The sequence below is a fragment of the Rhinatrema bivittatum genome, chromosome 3 (genome assembly GCF_901001135.1).
Source record: "Rhinatrema bivittatum chromosome 3, aRhiBiv1.1, whole genome shotgun sequence".
NCBI classification, from domain to species: Eukaryota; Metazoa; Chordata; class Amphibia; order Gymnophiona; family Rhinatrematidae; genus Rhinatrema; species Rhinatrema bivittatum.
In genome coordinates this window covers 252,526,702-252,549,478 of record NC_042617.1, presented here as the reverse complement: position 1 = coordinate 252,549,478, position 22,777 = coordinate 252,526,702, and the positions used below count along the sequence as shown (strand labels likewise).

Here is a 22,777-nt window from a genome sequence, read left to right as displayed (position 1 = left end):
TTCCCTGTATTTCTTCACCTGCTGAAGTTAATAAGAGAATTCATTTAAAATGACTGTTCTGATATGTGAGGGTAAAGCTATTAAAGTTTATGGGTTGATTCATGTGGGGAAGAGGGTGACTACTCTTTAGCTTGGGCATTTCCTTCCATATGAAGTTTTGATAGAAGTGGATTCTTGATAGGGAAGTACATATGCAAGGGACATCTTTAACTGCACTTTTTGGAAGTAAGGTAGTTGGTAAAAAGATTGAGATTCTCCAGTTCAGTTTTACATACTGTTGGTAACTCATCTATTTTTTTTTTTTTTTTTTTTTTAAATAAAACAATTGTTATATATTTGTATGCACCAAATATTTTTGTAAAAAAAATTCTTATTGTGAGGGAGAGGAGATTTCAAAATTTATGCTGGGGTTTTCAAAGCTAGTCCTGGTGACTCTACAGCTAGTTAGGGTTTCCAGAATATCCACGAGCAAAGTTAGCATATATTGGAGACTCAGTTAATGCAAACTTCTCATGTATTTTCATTGTGGCTACCCTGGAAACCTGACTGGCCGTGGAGGTCACCAAGACAGGTTTAGAAAGACCTGGTTTATTAGATGGGATGTACAGGCCTGTTCTTTTTGGGTTTTTTAAATTACTGTACTTTTTTTTTCAATTTTCTCTAACTTTTCATATTAATTCAATGAAAAAATAAAATTTACAGCAAATTATAATCAGGAATATTTGTAAAGAAAACCACACAATGCTGTCATGTATCATATTACAAATAATGGGGAGAGTATTCCATAGGAGAGAGGAAAAGAAACATAAAAAATAATAGGACAGGGAGTGATTCAGTTCAATACAATTCTAGCCTAAGTTGTTTCCCGTAAATTTAAGCTACAAATTCCTGCTCTGCATTTTTGTTTAATATAAAAGTCTCCAAATGGGTAGGATCTGACAAAAACAAACTTGTTAGATTGCTAATAAGGCATCTACAAGGAAATTTCCAAAAAGAAAGAGGCACCTAAAGCCAAAACTTCACTTTTCAAAGAAAGGAATTGTCTTCTACGAGCTTGAGTAGCGTGAGAAACATCAGGAAAAACATACTTTCTGCCCACAAAAAGAAATATCCTTATTTCTGAAAAATCTAGAGAAGGGTCTTAATTGTATCTTTCTGTGCTGAACAAGATAAACGTAGACCTATTAGTAATTATATTAAGTGATTCTTCCAAGAATGTACAGATACCAGGACTATCAGCAGGTATTTCATTTCTACCCTGATCTGTATTAATCATATTCCTATGACTTTAGATAAAGATGGCAAATTCTCCTTTTAAACTGTTTTAAACGTTTTTACAGCTGACATTAACCTAGTACAGGGGAAATTAACAAAGCACAGATTCCTAGCTCTCAATAGATTTTCTAATAATTCCACTTTTTTATGTATAAGCAAACTTTAATATGAGCTTCCAAAATAATGCTAAAGGGGATGACACAGCTCCCCTATGAGGAAAGGCTAAAGAGGCTAAGGCTGTTCAGCTTGGAGAAGAGACGGCGGGGGGGGGGGGGGGGGGCTATGATAGAGGTCTTTAAAATTATGAGAGATCTTGAACGAGTAGATGTGAATCGATTATTTACACTTTCAGATAATAGAAGGACTAGGGGGCATTCCATGAAGTTAACAAGTAGCACATTTAAGACCAATCAGAGAAAATTCTTTTTCTCTCAATGCACAATTAAGCTCTGGAATTTGTTGCCAGAGGGAGGATGTTAGTGCAGTTAGTGTAGCGGGGTTTAAAAAAGGTTTGGATAAGTTCTTGGAGGAGAAGTCCATTATAGGCTATTAATCAAGATGACTTAGGGAATGGCCTCTGCTAATACTGGCATCAGTAGCATGTGGGATCTTCTTAGTGTTTGGGTACTTGCCAGGTTCTTGTGGCCTGGTTTTGGCCTCTGTTGGAAACAGGATGCTGGGCTTGATGGGACCCTTGGTCTGACCCAGAGATGATGTAAAAAAAATTTATTTCCTTTTCATCCCCATACAAATAAAGCCACGCGCTCCTTAGGCAGCGTACAACACAGCACTCTGTTTTGAAGATGCAGTCAGGCCCTCACTGATGATGTCAGCACCTGTGTGTCTCAAAGTGGGGAGGGGCAGCTCATCGCAGTCAGTCCACTTGGCTCGGTTCTCCTATTAGCTGCCCACGGGGTCTCACCAGCACTCCTCGAGCCAGGAACTCCCCCAAATCTTGCTGCACTGCACTCTGTTTTGAAGAGGCAGTCAGGCCCTCGCTGATGACATCAGTTCCAGCATCTCAGGGTTGGGAGGCTCAACTCACCGCAATCTCTCCTGCTGGCTCAGTTCTCCACGGGCTCTCACCAGCACTCTTGGAGCCAGAATGCCCCCCTTTATTTAAGAACATAAGAAATTGCCATGCTGGGTCAGACCAAGGGTCCATCAAGCCTAGCATCCTGTTTCCAACAGTGGCCAATCCAGGCCATAAGAACCTGGCAATTACCCAAACACTAAGAAGATCCCATGCTACTGATGCAATTAATTCACCAACTAAACCTTTTTCAAGGGAAACCTTGTCCGGTGGTTTTTTGTGTACGGAGGTTTCTTGTGAGGATAACAGATTTGCAGTTATCCTTCTCTTCACCTCCGTCTATTATTCTTTTATTATCTTTAGAACAATTCTTGAAAATATTCACTTTTTTTTGTACAATTCTTTTTCTGATTTATTCTTAAAATCCCCTTCTCCCCGGCTGCTTTTTCCGACCCACTGTTATGTTCTTTTTATACTTATCAAGCTCGTCGCCTTTATTGAAGTTCATGGGTACGGAGCAGCCAGTCCGACATTGGCCATGTTTCGGCACTTTGTGCCTGCTTCAGGGACTTCGGGAGAATATACTGTGTCCTGTGTCGGGTTCACAGTTTCTATATTACCTTCAACATATAACAGAGTTTACTTCTATAACATGCTATAAAAAACACATGATTTCAAATTGCTCTCAAAATTGAATCTATTACCACCTTCTATAGTCAATTACTTACTCTTTGATATGCCGTGTGTTAAGTGAGCGACGCCTTTCCTGCTTGTCTGGGCGTCCTGTCTATTCTGGCTCTCTTTATATCTGCCTCTGGTACCCACCTCCTAATCTCTTCCAAACTGAGGCTACCTCAAGTGTGTGTAATTAGGGGTGATTGTCCTTTTCTCTGAATACTGTAATTTGCTTCTATGCCGTGCAGGTCTCTTTTTTTATTTCTTATTATTTATTTATTTTGGGCTACCGATCTCTTTGTGGTCCTTTAACCAATTTATATGATTGTTTTATTTTGTTTTACAAACACACACACTTGAGGTAGCCTCGGTTTGGAAGAGATTAGGAGGTGGGTACCCGAGGCAGATATAAAGAGAGCCAGAATAGACAGGACGCCCAGACAAGCAGGAAAGGCGTCGCTCACTTAACACACGGCATATCAAAGAGTAAGTAATTGACTATAGAAGAAGGTGGTAATAGATTCAATTTTGAGAGCAATTTGAAATCATGTGTTTTTTATAGCATGTTATAGAAGTAAACTCTGTTATATGTTGAAGGTAATATAGAAACTGTGAACCCGACACAGGACACAGTATATTCTCCCGGTCCCTGAAGCAGGCACAAAGTGCCGAAACATGGCCAATGTCGGACTGGCTGCTCCGTACCCATGAACTTCAATAAAGGCGACGAGCTTGATAAGTATAAAAAGAACATAACAGTGGGTCGGAAAAAGCAGCCAGGGAGAAGGGGATTTTAAGAATAAATCAGAAAAAGAATTGTACAAAAAAAAGTGAATATTTTCAAGAATTGTTCTAAAGATAATAAAAGAATAATAGACGGAGGTGAAGAGAAGAATAACTGCAAATCTGTTATCCTCACAAGAAACCTCCGTACACAAAAAACCACCGGACAAGGTTTCCCTTGAAAAAGGTTTAGTTGGTGAATTAATTAATCAGGGAAAGATGTTGGTTAGCGAACTGATGCAATTAATAGCAGTGGCTTTTCCATAAGTAAAATTGATTAATAGCCATTAATGGACTTCTCCTCCAAGAACTTATCCAAACCTTTTTTGAATCCAGCTACAATAACTGCACTAACCACATCCTCTGGCAACAAATTCCAGAGCTTTATTGTGTGTTGAGTGAAAAAGAATTCTCCAAGCTGAACAGCCCTAACCTCTTCAGCCTTTCCTCATAGGGAAGCTGTTCCATCCCCTTTATCAATTTGGTTGCCCTTCTCTGTACCTTCTCCATCGCAACTATATCTTTTTTGAGATGCGGCGACCAGAATTGTACACAGTATTCAAGGTGCGGTCTCACCATGGAGCGATATAGAGGCAATATGACATTTTCCGTTCTATTAATCATTCCCTTCCTAATAATTCCTAACATTCTATTTGCTTTTTTGACTGCTGCAGCACACTGAGCTGACGATTTTAAAGTATTATCCACTATGATGCCTAGATCTTTTTCCTGGGTGGTAGCTCCTAATATGGAACCTAACATCGTGTAACTACAGCAACAGTTATTTTTCCCTATATGCAACACCTTGCACTTGTCCACATTAAATTTCATCTGCCATTTCGATGCCCAATCTTCCAGTCTTGCAGGGTCCTCCTGTAATGTATCACAATCTGCTTGTGATTTAACTACTCTGAATAATTTTGTATCATCTGCAAATTTGATAACCTCACTTGTCGTATTCCTTTCCAGATCGTATATATATATAGAAAAGCACCGGTCCAATTTAGTAATCTGAGAGTCAGTAAAATAAAGAAAAGTATTGTAAATAAGCTAAAGGGCCAGGTGTACTAAAGAAGGATTTCCCCCATTTTGTGTTTGAGAAAAATACTTTATAATGTGGCCAGAGTGCCATTGAACCCTGCGGACTTGATTTACTAAGGCTTTTTTCCAATTCTAGGTCTTATGGAGGGAGGGGAGGACCTTAGTGAATCAGAACAATTGTATGTATTTCTGACTAACTCTACCCCTGGCTATTTGGATGGAGCATGTAAAGGTTAATTAATAAATAAATACTCCATTTTAACTTATTTTTTTTAATTTAAAATTTTGAACTGAGTATTGCCACTTGATAAAAAAAAAATTTTGAAACCTTGTAAAATAGAGAAAAAAGACCCTGTTTTTCAAACTGAGAAGTAAATTCAGTAATATACTATAATAATGTCATTTTTTTTCCTATATTAGGTAACTCAGGGAGGCTGATACTAGGCTTAACAGATGAAACAAAGCTGCCATAAACTGCTATAAATGTTGCTGTTGAGCATGAAATCTTTTCAGTTGCTAGCTAAAAACTATGGAAGTTTAAATACTCTGTGGACAGATGTTTGCCACAAAGCATGGGTTTCCTTTGGGTGCCTCTCCACTTCCTGCTGCTTTTACAGCAAGAAAAAAGCAAATGGCTATGAAGGTATTGACCAGGAAAAATATAAAGATTTGGTTCGATCAGTCACTTCTTCCAAAGTTGGCCCCCTGACACAAGAACATTTATTTCAAGAAGATCATTTTTTGTATGGAAAAGTGATTAAATCGAAGCCTCCTGCCAGTGATGCTGAACTCAGAACGCCTCAGAACTGGGTTCCTTTAGTAAACCCAGATAAGACAATTTTGTCAACGGAGAAGACTGATCCTCGAATTCCAATTAAAATCAGTTTACCTGCCAGGAGCCAAGTGAATGCCAGAGTACCCAGCGTGACCCACATCCTTCAGCAGACCATGCCTATGGAACAGGCCTTTTATCTGGAGAGATGGAAGCAGAGAATGATAATGGAGCTGGGAGAAGAGGGTTTTGTAGCATACACCGCTGGTAGGTCACCACACTAGATAGTAATTGGCTATTGTGATAGCTTTTGGGGGGGGTTGATTGCTATGTGGGCCTACTAAAAGATAATTTTAGCCTCTCTTCTAAGTATTATTTCGGAAGGTCATGTTGTAAGTTTTGATACTTGCTTTATATCCATTAAAAATATTGATATTAAAAGCCAGCCCAGTGGCTCAGTGACAGTGCTGTGCGTTGCCCTGTGGAAGAGATGGATTGGATTCTCAGGTCAGGATCTTTGGCTCCCCGGGTTGCTGCACAGATAAACATGCAGCATGACGGCAAATAAAGACCATGCGATCCATAAAGTCTGTCTACATATGTCGTCTTGGCTTTATAGTTCCTCCCTCTCCCTCACATCCTTTGTGCTTGTCCCATATTTTCTTGAATTCCATGGGGAGGCAGTTTCATGCATCTGCCACCCTTTCTGCAAAGAAATCTTTCCTTAGATTAGTCCTGAGTCTACACCCTCATTCCACAGCTCCTCGTTCAAAGCTTCCTTTCCATTGCTTTTATTCTTTGCAGGTATTTAAATGTCTGTCATATATCTCCTCTTTCCCTTCTTTCTGCCAGGTTAATACATTTTTAGCTTTTTAAGTCTGCCTCCATATGCTTTATGATGAAGAATGTACAATGTATTTATTTGTTTGTGTTTGGACTGGACTGTATCTAAGGAAGATTAGTATAGAAGTATAACCATTTCAGTAGTTTCCACCTGAACACAGGCTCTTCGGTTTATATCCTTTTGAAGTGTGGTCTCTAGAATTGTACACAGTACGCCAAATGAAGCTCACCAGAGGATTATACAGAGGCAGTAACACTTCTTTTTTCATTCTGGCTCTCCCTATTCAGAAGGCAACCTTCTCTCTCTTAGAGTTGCACTATCTACCTGTTTGGTCACCTTAAGATTATCAGATATAATCATCCCCAGGTTCTGGGCTTGTTTTGTGCATGTAAGAACTTCACCTCCTATACTGTACTGCTCCCTTGGTATTTTTGCAACCCAAACATATAACTGTGCATTTTCAAGCATTAAATCTTAGCTGCCTCATAACTTTACAAGACCCCCCCCCCCCCCCTTCTTGTACTTTCTGTACCTTTCAAGATGTCTGCCTTCCCTATTGCATATTTTGGTTGTCTGCAAAAAGGCAACTAGTTGCCAAAAGCCCTTCTGTAATATTGCTTGAAAAATGTTAAACACAATCAGACACCTAAGATCAATCCCTGCGGAACACCACCTATGATGCCCTTTCCTTAGAGGGTACTCCATTTACTACTACCTTTTCTTGTGCCCCACTCGTCCAGTTTTTAACCCAGTCAGTCACTTTGAGCACCCTTGGTATGGGCCCTAATTTATAAGTCACTTACACAAAGCCATGTTAAGGTCCTTGCTGAAATCCAAGTATGCTACATCTAGCACACTCCTCTGATCCAACTCTTTTGTCACTTAATCAAAGAGATTGATCTAACGAGACCTCTCCTGCTGCTGATAAAGCCCCTGAAAACACAGAAGTAGAGTGTTACTGTGTGGATGAATTCTTCTGATCCTGTAGCTTGTGACTTGCTGGATTTCTCCCTCTGTAAAGAGGAACCACATCTGTTTGTCTCCTGTCCTTTGAAACCACACCTGATGCTAAAGAAATATTGAAAAGGTAAGCCAGTGGAAATGCAGGAACTTCCCTAAGTTCTCTTAGCACCCTTAGATCTATCTGCTCCGGTCCCATCACTTTATTGCATTTAATTTAGCTAGCTTCTTGTGAACAGTCTTCTGAATATCATAACTCTTTTCACTTCCTATTTGTGGCAATTGTCTGTGGTCCTACTCAAAGCCTTTCCTCAGTGAACACTGAAACATTTATTAAGCAATTTCACTTTCTTAGTGTCCAGTCAGATGAATCCAGAACAAGTGGGGTTATGTACCTCTACTAGCAGATGGAGACTAAGCAAACTAATGTCACAGTATATATATATATATATACATACACACTTGCAGTGACAGCCTGCCAGCATTCTCCGTCTCCAGCAGATGGTGGACGTGCATCTCCCTACTGGGGATTGCTTCATTTTGTAAAAGGAGAATTAAGGGTATTACATTGCCCCGCTCTTCTGTGGTGATACCAAAAGGTCCCTCCCTCCAGTTGAGAACTCCTGAGGTGATTTCCGTGGTCCCTCCAGATGAGTGCCTTGGTCCTGTAGCTGTTTTTTTCAGCCAAGAAGAACTTAGCTGCTTCAGCGACTGAAAGGCAACAGGTGCAGGAAGCCGAGCGTGGTGGTGATGGCACATGCCCGCAGCCTGAGACCGTCTCTGTACTCAGCCAGGTAAAGCTGAGCTCAGATAAGCTTTAAAAAAATGTTTATATCTATATGTGTGTGTGTATACAGAGACGTAAAAGGAGGCTTGTGGTAGCCCACAACAGCATTTTACACACTTTTTTCTTAGGCTGCCCTCTGCAGGATTGTTGGTTTGGCGTGTGTGTCCAGGTTTTGGACGCTTAGTCTGGCCTTGTACTCCGTGCGTCAAAGTTAACCGGCACCTTAAGTGGCTGCATGCTTACCTATGCACACAAGTTACATTGTGTGCTTAAATTGTTTTTATGGTGCTTAGTTTTGGGACGCCTAGGTGTGAGACACCTAAGTGTTACTTTTCGGACGCCTAGTGTGCTTGGACATACACAAAAAAACCCAAAACTCCCAGCTAGACGCACGCCTCCAGCTGTCACTTAAGCACACTGTCGACCATAATGGAGCCTATGCCTAAGAAGCCTAAGTGACTTTCTCTTTGCGCTGCCTGTCATATTTGAGCATCTCAGCCACGAGTGTCTGCTAACATGCCAGTATTGTTTGGAGACTCAGGGAGAATTGCCGCCTTCTGATTTCACTAAGCCTGGCTCTTCCCAGCTGGATATAGGCCTGAGTACAGACGGCTCAGGTAGGGTGCCTGATTTTGGACCTCCTCTAACTGGCTTCTCAGCAGGAGACAGTAGCTCGGTGTGTATGCCTCAAGTACATCCTGGATTGGATGCTTATACCTTTTCATGGGTAGAGTTTTTTTCCAGGGATTGCTATTATTTCTCCAGGCACAGTCTTCAGCCCTCTCTAATACTCCCAGGAGCAGAGTCACAGGTAAGGATCCTTGCCAGGACCCTACTGGTAAGTGCCGGAGTACCTCTAGTGCACCAGTGGGACTTCACGATGGAGGTCTGGATGGCACGGATGATGACTCTAATACTGACTCCCTTGAGGATGGTGAAATTTCTCCAGGATTAGAAATGTAGCTCAGTTCTATACAGTTCTTTCATAAAGATGAATTGCCAGCTCTGATTTCCCAGACCTTAAATGCTCTGAGTTCCTGGAGCAGTCGCTGTGACTGAGCCGAAGAAAAATCCCATTTTGGTTTCCTTACGTAAGACCTCTTCTTTATTTTTTCCCTATGATGGAAGCCATGCAAGAATTAATTGATTTTGAGTGGGACACCCCAAGGCTCATTTCAAAGTGAGTTGGGTGTTGGAAGGCCTATACCCATTGGATCCAGCGGCAAGAGAGCGTTCATGTTTTCCAAAGGTAGATGCACTTGTGTGTGCAGTCTCCAAGTGGACCACTATTCCCATGGAAGGAGGTGCAGCCTTGAAGGATGCTCAAGATAGGAGGATTGAGACTATCCTTAAGCAAGCATTTGATGGAATGACAATGACCTTGCAGATCGCTTTTTGTTGTTCCCTTGATCTTGTTTACTTCTCTCCCAGGAGGTCAATCTGGAGTGAACTCCAGGGCAGTTATAGAGCCAGCTGCTGCTTTTTTGGCAGATGTGAGCTGTGATTTGGTACGCTCTTGAGCCACAGAAGTGATTTCCATTGTAGCAACCAGGAGTCAGTTATGGCTGAGAAATTGGTTGGCAAGTACGACCTCCAAGGCTAACCTTATCAAATTGCCCTTTAAAGGCTCGCTTCTATTTAGGAGCAGGTTGGAAAAATTGGCCAGTAAGTGGGGCGAATCTCGGTTCCTTGTTTGCCAGAGGATAAGAAGCAGACGCTATGTTCTTTTAATATGAGAGGTCATACTAGAGGATCCAGGCGTTTTCTTCCCCTATAGAGGAACAGCCCTTCAGAGAACTCGACCTCTTGTTAGGTCTCAGTCCTTTTGTCCCTGACAGCCAAGAAGGGGTGTGGGTTTAAAAGCGGACCCTCCCAACAAAGGTTTGCTGACCCACCCCCTGGAACAGGAGATGGGGGATGCCTCTCTCTCTTCTATCAGAGGTGGGTCGAGATCACATCGGATCAATAGGTCCTGGAGGTGATACGAGAAAAAATATGCAATGGAGTTTCACTGTGTTTCTAGGGACATATTCATGGTGTATCCTTGCCACTCACCACAGAGGAAGCAGGCAGTGGAAACTACATTGGCAAGGCTCCTCAGTCTGAGGGCTGTGCTTCCAGTGCCCAAGTCTCAAGAAAATATGGGTTGATATTCCATTTATTTTATTGTGCCCAAGAAGGAGGGTTCCTTTTGTCCCATCCTGGATCTCAAAGGTGTCAGCCGTTATCTGCAGATGACGTCTTTTTCAAGGCAACATCGTTCAGTAATAATGACTGTACAGTCAGGAGTTTCTGACCTCTTTGGTTCTGTCTGAGGTGTACCTTCATATTCCCATCCAACTAGAGTGTTAACGCTTTCTGCAGTTCATAGTTCTGGGACGCCATTATCAGTTCTGGGCTCTGCCCTTTGGTCTGGCCACTCCCCTAAGGACCTTTTTCCAAAGTTATGGTGGTAGTGGTGGCAGAATTGAGAGAAGATGGGATCCTTGTGCACCTGTATTTGGTTGACTGGCTGATTTGTGCAAAGTTGCTGGAAGAGAGCTGCAGAGTGACCCACAATGTGATCTCCCTGTTGCAGGAGCTTCTCTGGGTAGTGAACCTGGCCAAGAGCCATCTTCAGTCTGTCCTCGTTGGAATACCTCAGGGTTCGGTTCAACACGAGGCAGGGCAAGGTTTTCCTGCTGGAAGCACATATTCAGAAGTTGATAACACAGCTCCGTCTGTTATTGAACACTCTTCGTCTGACTGTATGGTCCTACCTGCAAGTACTTGGCTTAATGGCGGCGACCCTGAAAGTGGTTCAGTGGGCAAAGGCGCATATGCATCCTCTTCAGCACTTCCTGCTGTCTTGATGGCATCCACAGTCTCAGGCCTATATGATTTGGCTCTTTCTGCTGATGGAAGTCTCCTCCCAACTGCAGTGGTAGCTGCAGGCAGATCATCTTAAAGAAGGGAATTTCCCTAGCGCCACTTGACTGGCTAGTACTGACAACAGATGTGAGCCTCCTTGGTTGTGGAGCTCACTGTCAGTGGCTGATGGCGCAAGGGTGTTGGAATATAGAGGAGTTTCTTTGGAACATCAATTGTCTGTAAGCCAGGGTTGTCCAGTTGGCATGTTTGCAGTGTACAGACAGGCTGCATAGTCGATCGGTCCGGATAATGTTGGACAGTGCAACTACTGTGGCTTACATCAATCAGCAGGGTGGAACCAAGAGCCAGCAAGTGTCGCAGGAAATAGATCAGCTTATGGAATAGGCAGAAGTGCATCTCCCAATGATCTCAGCATCAGACATAGCAGGAAAAAATAATGTAAGCAGTTTATCAGCAGGGAGGGTCTGGACTCAAGAGAATGGTTCTTGTCACATGAGGCATTTCAGCTGATTCTGGATTGCTGGGATATTCCCCATTCCTAGACCTCCTGGCAACGTCTTGCAAAGCGAAATTTCGCAGTTCTTCAGTCACAGGAGAGATCCGAAGTCATTGGAGATCAATGCCCTAGTGCAGGAGTGGCCGGAAGACAAGTTGCTGTATGCCTTTCCTCCATGGCCCATGTTGGGCAAATTGATCTGAAGAATTGAGTGCCATAGTGGGATGGTGCTCTTAGTTGCTCCAGATTAGCCCAGGAGACCTTGGCATGTGGATTTGCCACGGTTCCCCTTTGACATCCAGTACACAGGAACCTGCTACGTCAGGGTCTGGTTCTTCATGAAGATACGACTTGGTTTTGTCTTACGATATGGCCCTGAGAGGGCTCGATAGATGAAACATGAATACTTAGTGGCAGTGATTTCCACTTTGCTTAGGGCTAGAAAGTTCTCCACTTCCTTGGCCTATGTGTGAGTTTGGTGAGTGTTTTAAGGCCTGGTTGTGAGGATCGAGGTAGTCTTCCTCATTCAGCCAAGATTTTGTTTATTTTGGAATTTTTGCAGGATGGCTTGAATAAACGTTTGGCCCTTAATTCCTTAAAAGTATGGGTAGCAGCTCTCGCATGTTTCAGGGGTAAGGTGAACGGTGGTTCCTTGTCGACATCCTGATGTGACCCGTTTCCTGAAAGGAGTGAAACATCGTAGTCTTCCCTTGCGGTTTCCAGTACCCTTATGGAGTCTAAATTTGGTCTTGGATTTCTTAGTGGGTCGTACATTAGACCAATGTGTAGCCTGTCCTTATGGTTCTTGACCTTGAAAACAGTTTCTGCGTGGAGTGTTTACGAGCTGCAGGCCTTGTCTTGCCGGGACCTTTTTCTCCGGGTGTCTCCAGGGGGCAATACAGCTGCGTACTGTTCCTTCTTTTTTACCGAAGGTGGTCAATGAATTTCACTTGAATCAGTCCATATCCCTGACGTCTTTGGACAGAGAGAGAGAGAAACATGAGGGATACATTGTCTGGAATCTGGAGGTTACTGAGCCTTTACAGAAAATGATCGCCTGTTTGTTCTTCACGGTGGTACTAAACAAGGAGAACTGGCCTTGCAGGATCCAGTAGCCTTCTGGATTAAGGAGGTAGTCATGACAATATACATTAGTTAATGGCTGGCCAGCATCAATCAAGTTAAAGCTTATTCCACTAGGGCTCAGGCAGTGTCATGGGCGGAGGTTAGGTTGCTGTCTCCTGTTGACATTTGCCGAGCTGTGACATGGTCCTCCTTATACACCTTTTCCAGGCTTTATTGTCTAGATGTGCAGGCCCAGGAGGACATAGCCTTTGCACGTGTGGTTTTTGACTGGACCGCGGGCAGCCTCCTGCCCTATTTGGGAGTAGCTTGGGTACATCCCACTTGTTCTGGATTCTTCTTACTGGATGCTAAAATGAGAAATTACTACTTGCCTGATAATTTCCTTTTCTTTAGGAGGGTCAGATTTATCCAGGTCTTTCCTCCCTTGGCTGCTGAATGATTGTAGTATGGTCCTCCTGTGTGACTACATATCACAGGGATTACTGGGAAGTGTTAGCCCAGTCCATAGACTGTTATTACATTCTTATCTGAGCTCAGTGTTGCCGGTTGGCCAAGTATCAAGCTTTTTGCTAGTCTGTCCACAATTGCTTTTGAAAAGAATCCTGGCAGGCTGATGTCACTGTAGGGGTATAATATATATTGTAACATCAGTTTTCTGTCTCCGTCTTCTGGTAGAGGTGCATAACCCACTTGTTCTGGATTCATCTAACTGTCCTAAAGGAAATTATCAGGTAAGTAGTAATTTCTCATTTCTTCTCATGAGCCTCTACATATTCCTCTCCCCTTCACCTCTTGAGTCTTACAATCCTGTATTTGCACGTCCTTCTTTCACTTTTGTATAAAAAAAAAGCTTATTGCCCTTTTTTTTTTTTTTTTGTTTACTGTATTGGCTATTTTTCTTCCATTTCTGCCTTGTTCTCCAGACTACTTTCCCAGCTTATCTTTCCTGCTCCAGATATTACCTGTATTTGTCTTTCTGTGATCCCTTTTAGTTTGAATGCTAACATTTTTTTTTCTCAACTTTTTATCCCCCATTTTAGAAAACCACACTTTTTTCCCTCTTAACTTTAACTAAAAGCTTTGTTTCCCTTAATATCTCCTTTTAGTTTTGCCTACTGCTTTTCTACTTCTCTTATCCCATCCAGTTAATAACTCCTTGAGATATCTGCCCTCTTCCCCCATCTTTATAAATTTAGTTTTTGTAAAGCACCAGGACCCTTGCCTTTGAATGAGCCACCACGTCTTGTGCTCTAATACTGACCTACGCAATCCAATGATTACTGGATTCGAGGTGATTCTCCACTATTAAATCAGAAAAGCTCTCCATTTATAAGCACTTGGTCCAGTATTGCCCCCCTGGGGAGAGGAGTCCTAGCCACTGCACAACCTTGCCATCTAGTGGCCAGATCTAGGGCTTACTATCTTAGGGTTCTGGGAGGAGCTCCTGTGCAATGGTTTTCAAACCTGTCCTGAAGGTCCCCCCAGCCAGTTAGGTTTTCAGGATATCCAGAAAAATATGCATGAAGGAGATTTTCTTGCTTTCTTATGCTTTCATTGCCTGCACATTTTATCTCGTATGTATTTGTTGTGGATATCCTGAAAATCTGACCGGCTGGGATCTCTCAAGATAGGTTTGGAAACCACTACTCTAGTGCATTGTGCCTAGGATTTTGCTATAATAATTGGGGTAAGTTGGGTGGGGATATAAAATTGCAGAGAGAAATCCATGGGTAGTTGTGAGTGTGAATACTGGTTCTGTGACTGACCTGGAAACTCCAAGGATCTGATGAAAGCTGCTGGGCCAAAAGAAATATATAATTAAGCTATTTTTTAAATTTGCAAGCTGTTCTCTCTGGGACAAGTCATGTTTGGAAGCAAATGGCCAATTATCTAGCTCTAACTCGTCTATTCTGACTGTGATAGTACAAATATTAATTTGACATGCCTTCAAGTGTGGCAACTCCCAGTAGTGCAGGGGAAGCTGCTTATAGAATTCATAGAAAATAGCAAGTTAGTGTTTGAGACAGGGTGAGTGATATTTCATTGTGAAATAGTGCATAGTCAATGGCAGAATATACAAGTTTTTTTCTTTTAATGCACTCTGCTGGTGGTAGCTAGTCACTTTGTCAGTTTTGTGCATTTTTCATGCAGGACCTGATTAATAAAGTTTGTGTGGTAAAAGTCAATTTAATTTAAATAAAATACATTTGATTTTAAAGTTATATATGCCTGAATCAGTAATAAAATCATGTTATTACTTCACTGAGACTGTGACATTGAAAAATGATCTTATTTATTTGAAACTTTTATATACTGGCGTTAGTGGGGACATCACACCGGTTCACATATTAACAGCAGAACAGAAAATTACATTATAACAGGGCAATGGAACTTGGGAGGGGAGAACTAGAGTGAAGCATAGAGGGATAGAGAACAAGCCACAGGGGCATTAAACAAGAAATTACAACAATTTACAGTATTGGTGGTATATACATGGAATTATATACAGTATTAGTGGTATTATACACATCAGTGACTTAGCTATTATATACATCAGTAATGGTTAGGTGCAAGAGCTGGGGGCATTTGGTGACCAGGACTATTCAGGGTAGGCTCGTTTGAATAGCCAGGTCTTCAATTTCTTCTTGAACTTGATAAGACAGGGTTCGAGGCGCAGGGTGAGGGGCATGGAATTCCAGAGGGAAGGGCCGGCAATAGAGAGGGCACGGGCGAAGGAGAGGTTTGCTGTTTTTAGGGAGGAGGGTACATGTAGTGTGCTACTATTGCGGGATCTTGTTTTGTATCTGTTAGCGATCAGGTCTGGGGTGCCCTGGAGGCTGAGGTACTTGTGCCTTAGGAAAAGAGGGGGGAAAATGGTAAATTGGCACAGCTTAATGTCAAGGCAGCAGCAAAGCGGGCTTCCATTGCAACCAACTTTGCCTACATGGTGGAAGGGGAAATAATACTGCATGGCCATGGGGAATTAATTGTTAGCATGAAACAATGTAGAGGGAAAAAGCAAGCGTGAAAAAGAAAATTGTTTACTCAGACCTCGATCTGTTCTTAAGCATTTGTCAGTTAATTATAAGCAAATGCTCTGCATATATTATAGGCAGAGGCACAAACAGGGTGTGGGAACACACATTTTAACAAAGAAATTGAGTGCATGAAACCTGGAAGTCCTAGAACAGGCACCTGCAGCTTCACATTGTCTCTCTTTAATGCTGGCTGTTTTTAGGGTGCCTGCTGAGCCCAAATCTGTCATGGTGATCCCTCAACCAGTTCAGTTTTTTTTGTTTTTGTTTTTTTTGTTTTAGGATAATCTCATTGCATATGCAGGTGAGAAATTTGCATACACTGCAAATGTATGCAAACTTCTTATGCATATTTAGTGTGGGTATCCTAAAATCCCAACTGGCTGTGGCATCACTATGGTAGGCTTGGGAAGCCTTGTTTTACAGCAATCACTAATCCACAAATTTTGAAGAATTTTAGTTTAAAAATGAGCATGTCTTTGGCAGTCCTTTTTGTAAGTCTGACATTTCATCTGAATTTTTTTTTGTATTAAATTTGAATCCAAACTTGTATAATTTTGTAAGTATGACTTTTTTATTTTTTTCATTTTGTAAAACACCACACACACCCCTTCAGAAAACTAACTTGATTAAAAAGGGCACATGTGCTTATGCCATATTTATTTACTTATGTATAATTCCTTGATCCACCTAGACTTCTTCAAGCAAGAAGCAACAACTTCAGTATAACAATAATTAAAAATCCTACAATGTAAAACAAGAACTATACCAGTTAAGATGACAAGCAGTAAAAAAAAAAAAAAAGCAACATGATTATATTCTCTATAAAATCTATTGCCCCCTTGGACCAATAATTGCAAAGGGAAAGCAAATCAACATGGCCTCCACATAAAACTAGATAAGTGCACCATAAATTACATCTGTTAAAAGTCAGGTAAGACTAGATAAGCATGGCATACATATAGTTACAAGCCATCTTAAATAACTTGTTTTCACCGTATTAATGGCAATAATTCTTTTGTTTCCTTTACACTTGGCAGTTTCCTATTTATTTTTTGTGAGTTTTTACCCTGTGTCGAGTTAATTTAAACAGCATTATTAGTACTTAGATATAAGAATTCCCCGTCCCCAAAGAGCTTACAATGTGCCTGAGGCAACGAGATATTGAGTTTCCCAAGGTCACAAGGAATGTCCATGGGGGAAGTGGGATTTGAGCCTTATTTTCCTTGTTTCTTGGCTCATTGCTCTAACCACTAGGCAACTCCTGCTCTTTTTTTGTCTTTCAGCATAATTTAGGTCTTAGAATCTGGCGCCAGAGACAATTCACAACTATCTGGGAATTTTTTCCTCCTATTTTATACCACCTCCCAACTTACTAAATCCGGTCCTTGCAGTGACGGTCCTAGGCACTCTGCACTAGAGTTACTTCTGGAGCGCTGCAATCCTGGACCCTGAATCCCGACACTTGCTGTTGTATGACTATAACCCCCTTCCCTCTGTGTTGTGAACATTGCCCCCCCTTTCCGGGGAGTGGAAATCGAGAACCAGGGATCAAACACAGATCCCTTCACATAGCAGTGCACAGCACCAGTACTGAGCTACTAGGCTAGCCCAAAGAAACATACTTCTAATGAAGTCCATATTCAGTAGGCCAGTGAGCAGCAAGTTATCTGGGTATCTCTGCCCCTCACCGGCTTACTCAATATTTTTTTTTTTCAGGGGACAAAAAATTAGGCCGGGAGCTGCCAAATTCCATACCATCCCCACCCCCAATAAAAAAAAAAAAAGGCTACTGCTGGCTCAAGAAAGTTTCTGGGTTTTGTTTTTTGTTTTTTTTTTTTTTAAATCTTAGGCTATATGCTTAATATATAGCCTAGTAGGTTTAAAGTTAATAGGATAAACATACCTGGATAACTTTAACCTTGTTCTTCACCACAACCAGATTTAACTGGCTAAACGTAGCCAGGTAGTACTGAATATCACCACTTTTTTTTTTTTTTAAGCCAGGTAAGTTTTATGTTTGGTGGAGTGAGAAACTCAAAACTTGGGGTTTGTCAGGCTAAGTTCAAACTTAGCTGAACAAAACCCTTTGAATATGGACCTCGATGTAATCTGAACTTGCTTCCTCCAGGGGATGAACAATAAAGAATAAATAAATGTGCTTTTCAACTAAGCTGGTATTCTGCTGATCCTATATACCCTGCCTCATTCTTTCTTTGGTTGCTTTTCTGTCTCTGGACCTGGCAGTATTGCTGCCCCCACACACACTTGGGTTTTATTTTCTGTTTCTCTTTTCCTAGCCCTCTTTTCACAAGGAAAACTCTTCCATGCAAGTTTAGAAGCTCTCTTTCTGTCACTAGAGGATCCTGTGAAGGAGCCAGGCAGCGTGGCGGTATCTGGCTACTTAGCAAGTGTGCAGCATGTGCTGGGAGACATCAGCAGTGTGAAGGCGCTGGAGAGTGGGGTTCAGCATCAGTCTCTGCACTACAGGGGCCTGGTAGACTGCGTGGCTGCATATAGGTAAGGATAAAATATCGCTCTTGGTTGTAAACAGGACCCCTGATTATGATGTTTATACACACAGTATCTCCCAATCGCTTATGGCAATTTTTTTTAAAGAAGTTTTCTGTTTGGTGATAACACAGTTGGTTTGAGGGGAAGAAGGAACAAGCATCTAGTGTTTTCCCTTCGCTTTCACTGTTTAATCCCGGTCATCACCAAGGCTCTGCCAATCAGTGCAGGAGTAGAGGAGTAGCCTAGTGGGTTAGAGCTTAGAGCAGTGGGCTCTGACCCAGGAAAACCAGGGTTCGAGTCCCACTATTGCTCCTTGTGACCTTGGGCGAGACACTTTACCCTCTTTCGCCTCAGGTACAAAATTAGTTTGTAAGCCCTGTGGGGATAGGGAAATATCTACAGTACCTGAATATAATCCGCTTTGATGTACATTCTGAAGTGCCAAAAAGCGGAATATAAAAAGAAAACATTTTCTTCATTAATCAGTTTGTTGGTGGATGTTTACAGCGACTACAGAAAGTTAACACCCCTTGAACATTTTCCACATTTGTGTGGTCAGTGTGTCAGATCTGCATGCATTTAAGTGAGTTTTTTCCACTCATCAACATACCATATTCCCCACACCTTTCTGGGCCAAAAATGTATGTTTGAGAAACACAGCATATACGTATCCAAAACAACACAGCTTAAATCCAGTTGGGTAAGTCTCTGCCCCCCCGAATACAAAGGTGGAAGCACCTTTGGCAGCACTTACAGTTGTGAATCTATTGGGAAAGATCTCCACTCAGATTTGTCCATATTAGACCATTCTTCTTTACAAACTTCAAGCTTGATCAGTTTCCTTGGGGAGCATCTAAGACAATAATAACTTTCAAGTCATGCCACAGATTTTTGATTGGCTTGAGGTCTGGGCTTGACTGGGCCACTCCAAGACATTGACTTTGTTTGTTCCTTAACCACTCCAGCATAGTTTTGGTTGTGTGCTTCAGGTCGACGGTCATGCTAAAAAGAGAACTTCCATCCCAGTTTCAGCTTTGTTGCAGAGAGCTGCAGGTTTTCTTTGAGGACACTTTGTACTTTTCTCCATTCATTGTCTCTTCTGCCCTGACAAGTGCCAGTTAGAACCATCCGCATTACATGAAGCTATCGCTACCATGCTTCACAGTGGGGATGGTGTTCTTTTGGATATGCTGAGTTTGCACCAAATATAACGTTTTGCTTTCAAGCCAAAAAGTTCTATTAGTTTTGTTAGACCACAGAACAACTTGCTGTAGGACTACAGTCTCCTGGAGACTTTTTGCATGCTTCAAGATAGGCTTTCTTGAGTAAATGGCTTCTTTCCTGTATACATGCAACAAATACTGTTGTCAAAGTTTACTTCCAGGATACAAGCCAAAAAAAAATGTGAACATTTGGAAGGGGGTATAGCCACTGTGTATGTAAATGAATACATGTATAGTTTTGCATACAGAAATGAAAAAAATATTTAGGGAACTTGAGTGCCAGCCACAAACGTTTAGGGACTAGGAAAATATTTTTTTCTTTTTGCTTTTTTTTTTCTTTACATTACATTAAAAACATCTTTGTAGGCCACATTTTATTTTGCTACAAATTCTCTTTCCTCTGTTAGAAGCAGGTTGTATCACAATCAGCTCTTGTTAAATGTTGACAAAACAGATTGATTCTCAGTAGATTTCCCTTATCAGATACCCCCTCAGTTTTTACTTTCAATGGACATATTTGATTGTCATGATAGATTCATCTCTTTCCATGAGACCACGTCAAATCTGTAGTTAACAAATGTAATTTTGTAAAAAGATTTGTCATTTTAAGCCATCTCTGGAACCTTCTAATTTTCGTAAAGTTCTTCAGTCATTGTTTTATCAAGCATAGGTTATTGCAATTCACTTTTTTTCTGGGCCTTCCAGCCAGCACCCTGTGTCCACTTCAGTTGATGTAGAATGCCGCCACATGTATTCTCACAGGACAAGCAGGATGGTAGTCCTCGCATATGGGTGACATCAGGATGGAGCCCAATCATGGGAAAACTTCTGTCAAAGTTTCCAGAACTTTGACTGGCCCCTTCTGGGCATGCCCAGCATGGCACCAACCCTGCAGCCAGCAGTGTCCCCCTTTTAGTCTTCTTTTTTCCACGCAGCAGTAGCCTTGCGGTAAAGGAGCTCTGAAGAGATTCCTGACAGGAATTTTCCTCATGGAATTACTAACAGTTAATTGCCCCACAGGGGTCCCCCCTCTAACTTTTCCCGGTCCGCGGTACTCCGGTAAGTTTTTACCTGTTTTTCTGTCTATTACCATTGAGTTTGGCCCTCGTGGCCTACTGGCCGTCGACCGTATCGCGGCTTGATTTTTTGCCATGGCGTCGGGGTTTCGTCGGTGCCCGGACTGTACCCGCAACATGTCTATCACAGACCCCCATAAAGTCTGTGTAATGTGCCTAGGACGCGAGCACGATGTCTTGACCTGCACCAAATGTGCCTTAATGACACCGAAGGGTCGCAAGGCCAGAATGGAGAAGATGGAACTTCTCTTCCATGCTCAAACCCCCGACTCCGTCCATTGCATCGACGTCGTCTGAACCGGCACCGTCAACTTCACGCCAGCATCGACCACCGACCGGTGACAGACCGCCATCAACAACTTCTCGGCCATAGACACCCTCCACTCCCCTCAGGATCGAGGTGATCGCAGGGAGAAACATCGCCATTGACACCATAAGACTCGGACTATCAAGGGAGCGAAATCATCGACCTCGCCATCGTCCGAGCCATTGTCAAAGAGACCCCATCCAGGAAAGGCACCGACCATTCCTGTGACCGAGTTCCCGTGGCAACCCTCACCCAATCGGGGATCGGGAGCCGCGACTCCGCCTTTAACAGTGGTCCCTCTGGCTATGCCGCTGCCTCCTTCTTCTGTTCCAGAGCCGGGGCTGCTTGCTCCAGGTCTCCGAGAAGAACTGGACCGGATGGTTCAGGAGACCATCGACAAGGCGATGCAACGTCTTCAGGTTCCTCCGGCACCGTCTGTGGAACCGATCATCGACCCGATTCCAGCAGCGCTGGCACCGCTGCTATCCAGGATGGAAGCACTTATGAGCGCTTTTCCTCCGATGGTTCCCGGGTCCTCGATGGCTCAGATGCCCTCCCCATTGACTGCGTCATCAGGAGGAGAAACACCGTTCCGCATACCTCAGCCATCTATGCCGATACGTCCCTTGCCACCGACCCATCCATCGGTGCCGATACGTCCGTTGGCGCCACAGAGTCATCCATCGATGCCTGCACCGGTACCTTCGATGCCATCATCGGTACCTCCGATAATTCCTCAGATTCCCTCGGAGCCTAGACTGGGACCTTCAGGTCTACAACCACCCTGTCCCCCTCTAGTTCCTAGAGGAGCAGGTGCTGATCCTTACGACACCTGGGGTGATGACACTTCATCAGACACCAATGATTTACCTTCACCACCTTCACCCACTGAGAGTAGGAAGCATTCTCCTCCAGAGGACCTCTCCTTTATAAACTTTGTGAAGGAAATGTCTGAATTGGTCCCCTTCCAATTGCAGACCGAACAGGATGATAGGCACAAGATGATGGAATTGCTCCAATTTCTGAATGCCCCCAAGGTAATCACATCTATACCCATCCATCAGGTCCTTCTCAAGAAGAACTGGGAACATCCTGGATCAGTTGCTCCAGTACATATGAAAGCAAACACCACCTATCTGGTACAGTCAGCCCCAGGTTTCCAAAAATCTCAGCTTGATCACCACTCGGTCGTTGTAGAGTCTGCACAAAAAAGGGCAAAGAGGTCAAAGCCTCACTCATCTGTTCCTCCTGGAAAGGAACAGAAGTTCCTAGACAACATTGGTCGCCGAGTATTCCAATGGGCCATGCTTATCTCCCGAATTGCCACCTATCAGCTTTATATGACCCAATATAACAGGGTCATTTTAAGCAGATACAGGACTTCTCAGAATCCCTGCCTCAAGAATTTCAAGAACAATTACAAACCCTAGTCAACAAGGGTTTTGAGGCAGGCAAGCATGAGATTAGAACTTCTTATGACATTTTTGACACTTCTACCAGAGTGTCTGCAGCTGCCATCTCGGCGAGGCGGTGTGCCTGGCTCAAGTCTTCTGACCTTCGCCCAGAAGTACAAGACCGGTTATCTGACCTGCCTTGTGTCGGAGATAATCTGTTTGGCAAGCAGATTCAACGGACGGTAGCAGAATTAAAAGACCATCAAGAGACCCTAAGACAGCTCTCTTTGATGCCTTCTGACTTCTCCTCAAAACAGCCTTTCAGAAAGGACTCTAAGAAGTCATTCTTTCATCCGAAGAAGTCCTACCCACCACCATCCAGATCCCGTGCCACGAGACCTTATCAAAAACCGTAGTCTCGTCAAGCCCGGAAACAAAAAACCACAAGCAGCTCCTCAGTCAGGACCTCTTCAGGTTTTTGACTTCCACTTAGAGAGCAGCAGCCACATTCCTCTGTCGCACATACAAGTGGGAGGTCGCTTGTGCCACTTCTACAACATGTGGCATCCAATCACATCCGACCAATGGGTATTGGCAATCATTGC

The 22,777-nt window shown here is 42.8% G+C and overlaps 1 protein-coding gene across 4 annotated transcripts in view; it reads left to right on the top strand.

Moving 5' to 3' along the window:
* The window catches only part of MGME1 (mitochondrial genome maintenance exonuclease 1), a 53,989-nt gene that overhangs the window by 1,215 nt on the left and 29,997 nt on the right, over window positions 1-22,777 (top strand). For 3 of the 4 annotated variants that reach the window (XM_029594477.1, XM_029594476.1, XM_029594475.1), the window contains exons 2-3: window positions 5,228-5,846; window positions 17,959-18,178. In XM_029594477.1, the coding sequence (XP_029450337.1) occupies window positions 5,291-5,846; window positions 17,959-18,178 (776 nt within the window). In that variant the 5' untranslated portion in view covers window positions 5,228-5,290. The remainder of the gene's footprint in view (window positions 1-5,227; window positions 5,847-17,958; window positions 18,179-22,777) is intronic. The other variant, XM_029594478.1, reaches the window with a different exon arrangement.